The 12,697-nt window shown below is 49.2% G+C and overlaps 1 protein-coding gene across 1 annotated transcript in view; it reads left to right on the forward strand.

Annotated features, from left to right (window-relative positions):
* LOC121847770 (sodium/calcium exchanger 3-like) overlaps positions 1–12,697 on the forward strand; it is a 54,043-nt gene that overhangs the window by 11,745 nt on the left and 29,601 nt on the right. Inside the window, exon 2 of the mRNA XM_042330439.1 lies at positions 2,390–2,508. Coding sequence (XP_042186373.1) covers positions 2,390–2,508 — 119 coding nt within the window. The remainder of the gene's footprint in view (positions 1–2,389; positions 2,509–12,697) is intronic.

The following is a 12,697-nucleotide window of genomic DNA, read 5'->3' on the forward strand; positions in this document are numbered from 1 at the left end:
AGGGGGACAGTGTGTGTAAAGTTATTTATTTATTTAATAGTATATGTGTTGTCAGCTCAGCAGCCTGGGACTTATATCATAGATGACAGGCCTCAGTGTGTTTGTGTCTGTCTGTCTGTCTGTCTGTCTGTCTGTCTGTGTGCGTGTGCCTGTGCGTGTGCCTGTGCGTGTGTGTGTGCACCAGAGGGAATGATAGAGAGATTAGAGGAGATAAGAAAGGACAGGATAGAGAGATGAGGGAAGAGAGGACAAGATGATGAGAGGAGTGATGAGAGGACAGGAGAAAGAGAGGACAGGATAGAGAGATGAGAGGACAGGAGAGAGAGATGAGAGGACAGGATAGAGAGATGAGAGGACAGGAGAGAGAGATGAGAGGACAGGAGAGAGAGATGAGAGGACAGGATAGAGAGATGAGAGGACAGGAGAGAGAGATGAGAGGACAGGAGAAAGAGAGGACAGGATAGAGAGATGAGAGGACAGGATAGAGAGATGAGAGGACAGGAGAGAGAGATGAGAGGACAGGAGAGAGAGATGAGAGGACAGGAGAGAGAGATGAGAGGACAGGAGAAAGAGATGAGAGGACAGGAGAGAGAGATGAGAGGGCAGGAGAGAGAGATGAGAGGACAGGAGAGAGAGATGAGAGGACAGGAGAAAGAGAGGACAGGATAGAGAGATGAGAGGACAGGATAGAGAGATGAGAGGACAGGAGAGAGAGATGAGAGGACAGGAGAGAGAGATGAGAGGACAGGAGAAAGAGATGAGAGGACAGGAGAGAGAGATGAGAGGACAGGAGAGAGAGATGAGAGGGCAGGAGAGAGAGATGAGAGGACAGGAGAGAGATGAGAGGACAGGATAGAGAGATGACAGGACAGGATAGAGAGATGAGAGGACATGATAGAGAGATGAGAGGAGAGGAGAGGAGAGGAGAAAGAGAGGACAGGATAGAGAGATGAGAGGACAGGAGAAAGAGAGGACAGGATAGAGAGATGAGAGAAGAGAGGACAAGAGAGGGATGAGAGAAGAGGGGACATGATAGAGGGATGAGAGGAGAGAAGATAGGATAGAGAGATGAGAGAAGAGAGGGCAGGATAGAGGGATGAGAGAAGAGAGGGCAGGATAGAGGGATGAGAGAAGAGAGGACAGGATAGAGGGATGAGAGAAGAGAGGACAGGATAGAGGGATGAGAGAAGAGGACAGGATAGAGAGATGACAGGAGAGAAGAGAGGACAGGATAGAGATGAGAGAAGAGAGGACAGGATAGAGGGATGAGAGGGGAGATGAGAGGACAGGACAGGAGAAAGAGAGGACAGGATAGAGATGAGAGAAGAGAGGAGAAGATAGAGGGATGAGAGAAGAGAGGACAGGATAGAGATGAGAGAAGAGAGGACAGGATAGAGATGAGAGAAGAGAGGACAGGATAGAGAGATGAGAGGACAGGATAGAGAGATGAGAGGAGAGGACAGGATAGAGAGATGAGATGAGAGAAGAGAGGACAGGATAGAGAGATGACATCCTATTCCCTATATAGTGCAGTACTGTTGATATTGTATTCTGTATGGAATAGGGTGCCATCTGGATAATGTATTCTGTATGGAATAGGGAGCCATCTGGATAATGTATTCTGTATGGAATAGGGTGCCATCTGGATAATGTATTCTGTATGGAATAGGGTGCCATCTGGATAATGTATTCTGTATGGAATAGGGAGCCATCTGGATAATGTATTCTGTATGGAATAGGGTGCCATCTGGATAATGTATTCTGTATGGAATAGGGAGCCATCTGGATAATGTATTCTGTATGGAATAGGGTGCCATCTGGATAATGTATTCTGTATGGAATAGGGAGCCATCTGGATAATGTATTCTGTATGGAATAGGGAGCCAGGATTGACCAGGATCTCTCTCTCTCCCACTCTCTCTCCCTATCTCTCTCTCTCTCTCCCTCTCTCTCTCGCCCTATCTCTCTCTCTCTCTCCCTCTCTCTCTCGCCCTCTGTCTCCCTCTCTCTCTCGCCCTCTCTCTCTCGCCCTCTGTCTCCCTCTCTCTCTCTCGCCCTCTCTCTCTCTCCTCTCCCTGTCTCCCTGTCTCCCTGCCTCCCCTCTGCCCCTCCCTTCCCCCATCTCCTCTCCCCTCCTTCCCCTGTCTCCCTCTCCTCTCCCCTCTCCCCGGCTCTCCTCTCCCTCTCCTCTCCCCTCTCCTTCCCCTGTCTCCTCTCCTCTCCCCTCTCCCCGGCTCTCCCTCTCCTCTCCCCCTCCCCTCCTTCCCCTGTCTCCTCTCCTCTCCCCTCTCCTTCCCCTGTCTCCTCTCCTCTCCCCTCTCCTTCCCCTGTCTCCTCTCCTCTCCCCTCTCTTTCCCCTGTCTCCTCTCCTCTCCTTTCCTCTCCAAAGATGTCCCAAAGTTGTTGTCAGAGGAAGAGGAAGCTAAGCGGATTGCAGAGATGGGGAAACCATCTCTGGGGGAACACTCCAAAATGGAGGTTTTCATCGAGGAGTCCTATGAGTTCAAGGTACGGGACAGTCTGTCACTCCAATAGACACACACACACACACACACACACACATACACACACTCCACACACACACACACACACACACACTCCACACACTCCACAGACACACACACACACACACACACTCCCCACACATACACACACACTCCCACACACACACACACTCCACACACACACACACCCACACACACATACTCCACACACACACACTCCACACACATACACACACACACACACACACACACACACACATACACACACTCCACACACACACACACTCCACACACTCCACACACACACACACACACACACACATACATACACACACACATACACACACTCCACACACACACACACTCCACACACTCCACACACACACACACACACACACATACACACACACACACACACACATACACCAAACATTCTCCACACAGCGAAACACTACCCATCATGTTAGGTTGAAGTGTGTTTTAATTCAGTTGATTTCACTGCCACCAGGTGGTGAATCATGTGAACTTCATGTCTTCATTCTGATAACGACCTCCTCTGAGTCTTCATCAGACTGTGTTTGTGACTGAGTATGCGTCCCAAAATGCACCCTATTCCTTATGTTTGTATTATTATTACTTATATTTTGGCTCGAATTTTGGCCGAAAGTAGTGCACTATATAGGGAAAAAGTGCGTCACCTCAAGTTGAAAGAGCTAACACTGCAAATAGCACTGCCACTAAGGTTGCACCCTATTCCTTATGTTTGTATTATTATTACTTATATAAATTAAATTAAATTACCAATATTAAATAGCACTGCCACTAAGGTTGAGTACCGAAGGAAAGGCTCATCGTTAAAACATTTGTAAACAACCGCTTGCAGTTCTGAGCCAACTTGGATACTGAGGAGATCCTGAGGGAAATCAATGAGCATCAACAGCTTTAGAGGAACAAGATACTCCATCATGGATCTGGCAAAAGATCTCACAAAATAACTTTAATAACCCGACAAAACAACAGAGAGACAGATTCATCTACTGACACTTACCGTTGAGGTAGAGGCTAGTGCTCTTGCTGGAATCCATGCAACACTTGAAAAGTTGTGTGAGGAGGTAGCAGAGTGGAGGGAGTAGCAGAGTGGAGGGGGTAGCAGAGTAGAGGGGGTAGCAGAGTGGAGGGGGTAGCAGAGTGGAGGGAGTAGCAGAGTGGAGGGGGTAGCAGAGTGGAGGGAGTAGCAGAGTGGAGGGGGTAGCAGAGTGGAGGGGGTAGTAGAGTGGAGGGGGTAGTAGAGTGGGGGTAGCAGAGTGGAGGGGGTAGCAGAGTGGAGGGAGTAGCAGAGTGGAGGGGGTAGCAGAGTGGAGGGAGTAGCAGAGTGGAGGGGTAGCAGAGTGGAGGGAGTAGCAGAGTGGAGGGGGTTGCAGAGTGGAGGGGGTAGCAGAGTGGAGGGAGTAGCAGAGTGGAGGGAGTAGCAGAGTGGAGGGGGTAGTAGAGTAGAGGGGGTAGCAGAGTGGAGGGGGTAGCAGAGTGGAGGGAGTAGCAGAGTGGAGGGGTAGTAGAGTGGAGGAGGTAGTAGAGTGGAGGGGGTAGCAGAGTGAAGGGGGTAGCAGAGTGGAGGGGGTAGTAGAGTGGGGGGTAGCAGAGTGGAGGGGGTAGCAGAGTGGAGGGGGTAGTAGAGTGGAGGGGGTAGCAGAGTGGAGGGGGTAGCAGAGTGGAGGGGTAGCAGAGTAGAGGGGGTAGCAGAGTAGAGGGGGTAGCAGGGTGGAGGGGGTAGCGGAGTGGAGGGGTTAGCAGAGTGGAGGGGGTAGCAGAGTGGAGGGGGTAGTAGAGTGGAGGGGTAGCAGAGTGGAGGAGGTAGTAGAGTGGAGGGGGTAGTAGAGTGGAGGGGGTAGCAGAGTGGAGGGGTAGTAGAGTGGAGGGGGTAGCAGAGTGGAGGGAGTAGCAGAGTGGAGGGGGTAGCAGAGTGGAGGGAGTAGCAGAGTGGAGGGGGTAGCGGAGTGGAGGGGTTAGCAGAGTGGAGGGGGTAGCAGAGTGGAGGGGGTAGTAGAGTGGAGGGGTAGCAGAGTGGAGGAGGTAGTAGAGTGGAGGGGGTAGTAGAGTGGAGGGGGTAGCAGAGTGGAGGGGGTAGTAGAGTGGAGGGGGTAGCAGAGTGGAGGGGGTAGTAGAGTGGAGAGGGTAGTAGAGTCGAGGGGTAGCAGAGTGGAGGAGGTAGCAGAGTGGAGGGGTAGTAGAGTGGAGGGGGTAGTAGAGTGGGGGTAGCAGTGTCGAGGGGGTAGCAGAGTGGAGGGGGTAGCAGGGTGGAGGGGTTAGCAGAGTGGAGGGGTTAGCAGAGTGGAGGGGGTAGCAGAGTGGAGGGGTAGCAGAGTGGAGGAGGTAGTAGAGTGGAGGGGGTAGTAGAGTGGAGGGGGTAGCAGAGTGGAGGGGTAGTAGAGTGGAGGGGGTAGCAGAGTGGAGGGGGTAGTAGAGTGGAGAGGGTAGTAGAGTCGAGGGGTAGCAGAGTGGAGGAGGTAGCAGAGTGGAGGGGGTAGTAGAGTGGAGGGGGTAGTACAGTGGGGGGTAGCAGTGTCGAGGGGGTAGCAGAGTGGAGGGGGTAGCAGGGTGGAGGGGGTAGTAGAGTGGAGGGGGTAGCAGAGTCGAGGGCGTAGCAGAGTGGAGGGGGTAGCAGAGTGGAGGGGGTAGCAGAGTGGAGGGGGTAGTAGAGTGGAGGGGGTAGTAGAGTGGAGGGGGTGGCAGAGTGGAGGGGGTAGCAGAGTGGAGGGGGTAGCAGAGTGGAGGGGGTAGTAGAGGGGAGGGGGTGAAAGAGTGGAGGGGGTAGCAGAGTGGAGGGGGTAGTAGAGTGGAGGGGGTAGCAGGGTGGAAGGGTTATTAGAGTGGAGGGGTAGCAGAATCGAGGGGGTAGCAGAGTGGAGGGGGTAGCAGGGTGGAGGGGTTATTAGAGTGGAGGGGGTAGCAGAGTGGAGGGGGTAGCAGAGTGGAGGGGGTAGCAGAATCGAGGGGGAGCTTGGAGTATAGCCAAGAAGAGAGCAAGGCACTCACAGCCAAGGTAAAAACCCTCGATTCCAACATGGATTATCTACTAAGGGAAAACAGGGTGATGAGGGAGTCAAAACTAGACATACAAACCCGAAGCATTTGTGAAAATCTAATATTTTGTGGGGCGGGGGGCATTCCTGAGGACGACTCCAATAATCGAGAGGGGAGATCAGAGAATTCATCAGTCTTGAAACGTCCTCTCGAGACTGTAAAACAAGGTGTCTCGGAGCGACAAGACCAAGGGTCCCCGACCGATCATCTTCAAAATTTGAATAACAAAAGGATCTGATCAAAATCAGGGGAAGGGACCTTAAAGGAGGAGGAGTTTAAAAGGAGGAGGACCTTAAAGGAGGAGGAGTTTAAAAGGAGGAGGACCTTAAAGGAGGAGGAGTTGAAAAGGAGGAGGGCCTTAAAGGAGGAGGGGTTTAAAAGGAGGAGGAGTTTAAAAGGAGGAGGAGTTTAAAAGGACTAGAATCAGTCTCAAAGACCAATTTCTTTGTCTACATGTTTATCTTTGTCTACATATTTATCTTTGTCTACATATTTATCTTTGTCTACATATTTATCTTTGTCTACATGTTTATCTTTGTCTACATGTTTATCTTTGTCTACATATTTATCTTTGTCTACATGTTTATCTTTGTCCACATGTTTATCTTTGTCTACATATTTATCTTTGTCTACATATTTATCTTTGTCTACATATTTATCTTTGTCTACATGTACCATGTTTACCATGTTTATCTACAGTACCAGTTCAAAGTTTGGACACACATACTCATTCAAGGGTTTTTCTTTATTTTTACTATTTTTTAACTGGCTATACATATTTCACCCCGTTACCATAACTAGATACTATTCTAAGTTGACCATAATTAGTCTGATGTTTAGAACTAAAGAAACAGGTTGCAACTGTATGTGTTTTCCTCCCTTGGCTGTTTGCCTGTGATACAATGCCACAGATCTTAGAAAATAGTCAAGATATGATGTGTGTGATATTTTTACGTGATTTAATGAGAATATATTTTCTTTATGTCTTCACTATTAATCTGCTATGTAGAAAATAGTAAAAAAAAAAAAAACATTTTTACCTTTGTTTAACTAGGCAAGTGACTTAAGAACAAATTCTTATTTTCAATGACAGCCTAGGAACAGTGGGTTAACTGCCTTGTTCAGGGGAACAGTGGGTTAACTGCCTTGTTCAGGGGAACAGTGGGTTAACTGCCTTGTTCAGGGGAACAGTGTGTTAACTGCCTTGTTCAGGGGAACAGTGGGTTAACTGCCTTGTTCAGGGAACAGTGGGTTAACTGCCTTGTTCAGGGGAACAGTGGGGTTAACTGCCTTGTTCAGGGGAACAGTGGGGTTAACTGCCTTGTTCAGGGGAACAGTGTGTTAACTGCCTTGTTCAGGGGAACAGTGGGTTAACTGCCTTGTTCAGGGGAACAGTGGGGTTAACTGCCTTGTTCAGGGGAACAGTGGGGTTAACTGCCTTGTTCAGGGAACAGTGGGTTAACTGCCTTGTTCAGGGGAACAGTGGGGTTAACTGCCTTGTTCAGGGAACAGTGGGGTTAACTGCCTTGTTCAGGGGAACAGTGGGGTTAACTGCCTTGTTCAGGGGAACAGTGGGTTAACTGCCTTGTTCAGGGGAACAGTGGGTTAACTGCCTTGTTCAGGGGAACAGTGGGTTAACTGCCTTGTTCAGGGGAACAGTGGGTTAACTGCCTTGTTCAGGGGAACAGTGGGGTTAACTGCCTTGTTCAGGGAACAGTGGGTTAACTGCCTTGTTCAGGGAACAGTGGGTTAACTGCCTTGTTCAGGGGAACAGTGGGTTAACTGCCTTGTTCAGGGGAACAGTGGGTTAACTGCCTTGTTCAGGGGAACAGTGGGGTTAACTGCCTTGTTCAGGGAACAGTGGGGTTAACTGCCTTGCTCAGGGAACAGTGGGTTAACTGCCTTGTTCAGGGGAACAGTGGGTTAACTGCCTTGTTCAGGGGAACAATGGGTTAACTGCCTTGTTCAGGGGAACAGTGGGTTAACTGCCTTGTTCAGGGGAACAGTGGGTTAACTGCCTTGTTCAGGGGAACAGTGGGTTAACTGCCTTGTTCAGGGGAACAGTGGGTTAACTGCCTTGTTCAGGGGAACAGTGGGGTTAACTGCCTTGTTCAGGGAACAGTGGGGTTAACTGCCTTGCTCAGGGGAACAGTGGGTTAACTGCCTTGTTCAGGGAACAGTGGGTTAACTGCCTTGTTCAGGGGAACAGTGGGTTAACTGCCTTGTTCAGGGAACAGTGGGGTTAACTGCCTTGTTCAGGGGAACAGTGGGGTTAACTGCCTTGTTCAGGGAACAGTGGGTTAACTGCCTTGTTCAGGGGAACAGTGGGGTTAACTGCCTTGTTCAGGGAACAGTGGGGTTAACTGCCTTGTTCAGGGGAACAGTGGGGTTAACTGCCTTGTTCAGGGGAACAGTGGGTTAACTGCCTTGCTCAGGGGAACAGTGGGTTAACTGCCTTGTTCAGGGGAACAGTGGGTTAACTGCCTTGTTCAGGGAACAGTGGGTTAACTGCCTTGTTCAGGGGAACAGTGGGTTAACTGCCTTGTTCAGGGGAACAGTGGGTTAACTGCCTTGTTCAGGGGAACAGTGGGGTTAACTGCCTTGTTCAGGGAACAGTGGGTTAACTGCCTTGTTCAGGGGAACAGTGGGTTAACTGCCTTGTTCAGGGGAACAGTGGGTTAACTGCCTTGTTCAGGGGAACAGTGGGTTAACTGCCTTGTTCAGGGAACAGTGGGTTAACTGCCTTGTTCAGGGGAACAGTGGGGTTAACTGCCTTGCTCAGGGGAACAGTGGGTTAACTGCCTTGCTCAGGGGAACAGTGGGTTAACTGCCTTGTTCAGGGGAACAATGGGTTAACTGCCTTGTTCAGGGGAACAGTGGGTTAACTGCCTTGTTCAGGGGAACAGTGGGTTAACTGCCTTGTTCAGGGGAACAGTGGGTTAACTGCCTTGTTCAGGGGAACAGTGGGTTAACTGCCTTGTTCAGGGGAACAGTGGGGTTAACTGCCTTGTTCAGGGAACAGTGGGGTTAACTGCCTTGCTCAGGGGAACAGTGGGTTAACTGCCTTGTTCAGGGAACAGTGGGTTAACTGCCTTGTTCAGGGGAACAATGGGTTAACTGCCTTGTTCAGGGGAACAGTGGGTTAACTGCCTTGTTCAGGGGAACAGTGGGTTAACTGCCTTGTTCAGGGGAACAGTGGGTTAACTGCCTTGTTCAGGGGAACAGTGGGGTTAACTGCCTTGTTCAGGGGAACAGTGGGTTAACTGCCTTGTTCAGGGGGCAGAACAACAGATTTTTACCTTGTCAGCTCGAGGATTCGATCTTGCAAACTTTCGGTTACTAGTCCAACGCTCTAACCACTAGGCTACCTGCTCTAACCACTAGGCTACCTGCTCTAACCACTAGGCTACCTGCTCTAACCACTAGGCTACCTGCTCTAACCACTAGGCTACCTGCTCTAACCACTAGGCTACCTGCTCTAACCACTAGGCTACCTGCTCTCACCACTAGGCTACCTGCTCTAACCACTAGGCTACCTGCTCTAACCACTAGGCTACCTGCTCTAACCACTAGGCTACCTGCTCTAACCACTAGGCTACCCTGCCACCCCTTGAATGAGTTGGTGTGTCCAAACGTTTGACTGGTACTGTATGTTTACAATAAGCAATGGGAAGATATCAGACCAGGGACGTTGGGCAATAATAACATATCGGATTTTTAATATATATATATACAGTATATATATATATGTATATGTATGTTTTTAATAGCTATATATAATACAAGTTGAGGTGAGGGTGATGGAAATGCATTTGGCGGTTGATCTGCTTCTGTTCTGTGTGCTCTTTTCAAAGGATGGGTCCCGGCCTTGGGGGTCAGGGGTGAAATAGTGGGAACAACCCAACTCGGGATGAGGAGGGCTTTTAGAGGGTGGAAAAGTGGGAACAACCCAACTCGGGATGAGGAGGGCTTTTAGAGGGTGGAAAAGTGGGAACAACCCAACTCGGGATGAGGAGGGCTTTTAGAGGGTGGAAAAGTGGGAACAACCCAACTCGGGATGAGGAGGGCTTTTAGAGGGTGGAATAGTGGGAACAACCCAACTCGGGATGAGGAGGGCTTTTAGAGGGTGGAATAGTGGGGACCAATTGGAGGTTTACTTAGTAGTAATGCAAATATCATGGCACAGCTATATAGACACCCAATCATCATGTCACTTTTTAATGGTACGTTTACAAACATATATTGTGATAAATAGAATTGAAAGTTGTGTCTCATTATGGTAAGTGGTGAAATAAGTATAGCCAGTTACAATTGTAATGGCCTAGCAGATAATAAGAAAAGACAATCAGTATTTACCTGGCTAAAAGAGAAGGAATATAATATCTATTGTTTACGGGAAACTCATTCAATAATTTTAGATTAGGTTTTGTGGAAAATGATTGGGGGGGGATGAAATATATTTCTTTAATGGGGGCAAAGAAATTTAAAAGGGTTAATGGTTTTAATTAACAGTCATTTTGATCCAAATCCAAATGTGTATATAGTCCCAACAGATCATCAAGGTAGATTATTTTAAATATGTTATTGCACAATAAACAGATATGGCTTATTAACCTATACGGTCCAAATAATGACTCCCGTACGGGAGTTGTAGCGATGAGACAAGACTGCCAATTGGATACCACGAAAAAGGGGTAAAATAAATAAGAAGAAGAAGAAGAAGAAAGATCCAGTGTCATATATTATAAGAATAATGTGAACTGGATGGAATATGGGGAAAAATGCACCAAATTCCTTTTCAATCTTCAACATAGAAATGCTACCAAAAAATATTTATTGACACTTGTTATAAAAGATGGAGTCACGCATGATTTACCAAATTATATTTTGAAAGAGGAAGTAACTTTATGAATATGTTTTCGTTTCAGTCTCCTCTAACTGAAGCTAATTACAGGAGGAACTTCCTGTTGCAATTAAAGCCTTTAAGTCCAGGAAAACTCCAGGGCCTGATGGCCTACCAGTGGAGATATACCAAACTCCAGGGCCTGATGGCCTACCAGTGGAGGTATACCAAACTCCAGGGCTGGATGACATACCAGTGGAGATATACCAAACTCCAGGGCTGGATGACATACCAGTGAAGGTATACCAAACTCCAGGGCTGGATGACATACCAGTGGAGGTATACCAAACTCCAGGGCCTGATGACATACCAGTGGAGGTATACCAAACTCCAGGGCCTGATGACATACCAGTGGAGATATACCAAACTCCAGGGTTGGATGGCATACCAGTGGAGATATACCAAACTCCAGGGCTGGATGGCATACCAGTGGAGATATACCAAACTCCAGGGCCTGATGGCATACCAGTGGAGATATACCAAACTCCAGGGCCTGATGGCATACCAGTGGAGATATACCAAACTCCAGGGCCTGATGGCATACCGTTGGAGGTATACCAAACTCCAGGGCCTGATGGCATACCAGTGGAGATATACCAAACTCCAGGGCCTGATGGCATACCAGTGGAGATATACCAAACTCCAGGGTCTGATGGCATACCAGTGGAGGTATACCAAACTCCAGGGCCTGATGGCATACCAGTGGAGATATACCAAACTCCAGGGCCTGATGGCATACCAGTGGAGATATACCAAACTCCAGGGCCTGATGGCATACCAGTGGAGATATACCAAACTCCAGGGCCTGATGGCATACCAGTGGAGGTATACCAAACTCCAGGGCTGGATGACATACCAGTGGAGGTATACCAAACTCCAGGGCTGGATGACATACCAGTGGAGGTATACCAAACTCCAGGGCTGGATGACCTACCAGTGGAGGTATACCAAACTCCAGGGCTGGATGACATACCAGTGGAGGTATACCAAACTCCAGGGCTGGATGACATACCAGTGGAGATATACCAAACTCCAGGGCTGGATGGCATACCAGTGGAGGTATACCAAACTCCAGGGCTGGATGGCATACCAGTGGAGATATACCAAACTCCAGGGCTGGATGACATACCAGTGGAGGTATACCAAACTCCAGGGCTGGATGACATACCAGTGGAGGTATACCAAACTCCAGGGCTGGATGACCTACCAGTGGAGGTATACCAAACTCCAGGGCTGGATGACATACCAGTGGAGGTATACCAAACTCCAGGGCTGGATGGCATACCAGTGGAGGTATACCAAACTCCAGGTCTGGATGACATACCAGTGGAGGTATACCAAACTCCAGGGCTGGATGACATACCAGTGGAGGTATACCAAACTCCAGGGCTGGATGACATACCAGTGGAGGTATACCAAACTCCGGGGCTGGATGACATACCAGTGGAGATATACCAAACTCCAGGGCTGGATGGCATACCAGTGGAGGTATACCAAACTCCAGGGCCTGATGACATACCAGTGGAGATATACCAAACTCCAGGGCCTGATGGCATACCAGTGGAGGTATACCAAACTCCAGGGCCTGATGGCCTACCAGTGGATATATACCAAACTCCAGGGCTGGATGGCCTACCAGTGGAGGTATACCAAACTCCAGGGCTGGATGACATACCAGTGGAGGTATACCAAACTCCAGGGCCTGAAGGCATACCAGTGGAGGTATACCAAACTCCAGGGCTGGATGACATACCAGTGGAGGTATACCAAACTCCAGGGCCTGATGGCATACCAGTGGAGATATACCAAACTCCAGGGCCTGATGGCATACCAGTGGAGATATACCAAACTCCAGGGCCTGATGGCATACCAGTGGAGGTATACCGAACTCCAGGGCTGGATGACATACCAGTGGAGGTATACCAAACTCCAGGGCTGGATGGCATACCAGTGGAGATATACCAAACTCCAGGGCCTGATGACCTACCAGTGGAGGTATACCAAACTCCAGGGCTGGATGACATACCAGTGGAGGTATACCAAACTCCAGGGCTGGATGACATACCAGTGGAGGTATACCAAACTCCAGGGCTGGATGGCATACCAGTGGAGGTATACCAAACTCCAGGGTTGGATGGCATACCAGTGGAGGTATACCAAACTCCAGGGCTGGATGGCCTACCAGTGGAGATATACCAAACTCCAGGGT

This window comes from Oncorhynchus tshawytscha, linkage group LG11, assembly GCF_018296145.1.
Source record: "Oncorhynchus tshawytscha isolate Ot180627B linkage group LG11, Otsh_v2.0, whole genome shotgun sequence".
Lineage (NCBI taxonomy): Eukaryota > Metazoa > Chordata > Actinopteri > Salmoniformes > Salmonidae > Oncorhynchus > Oncorhynchus tshawytscha.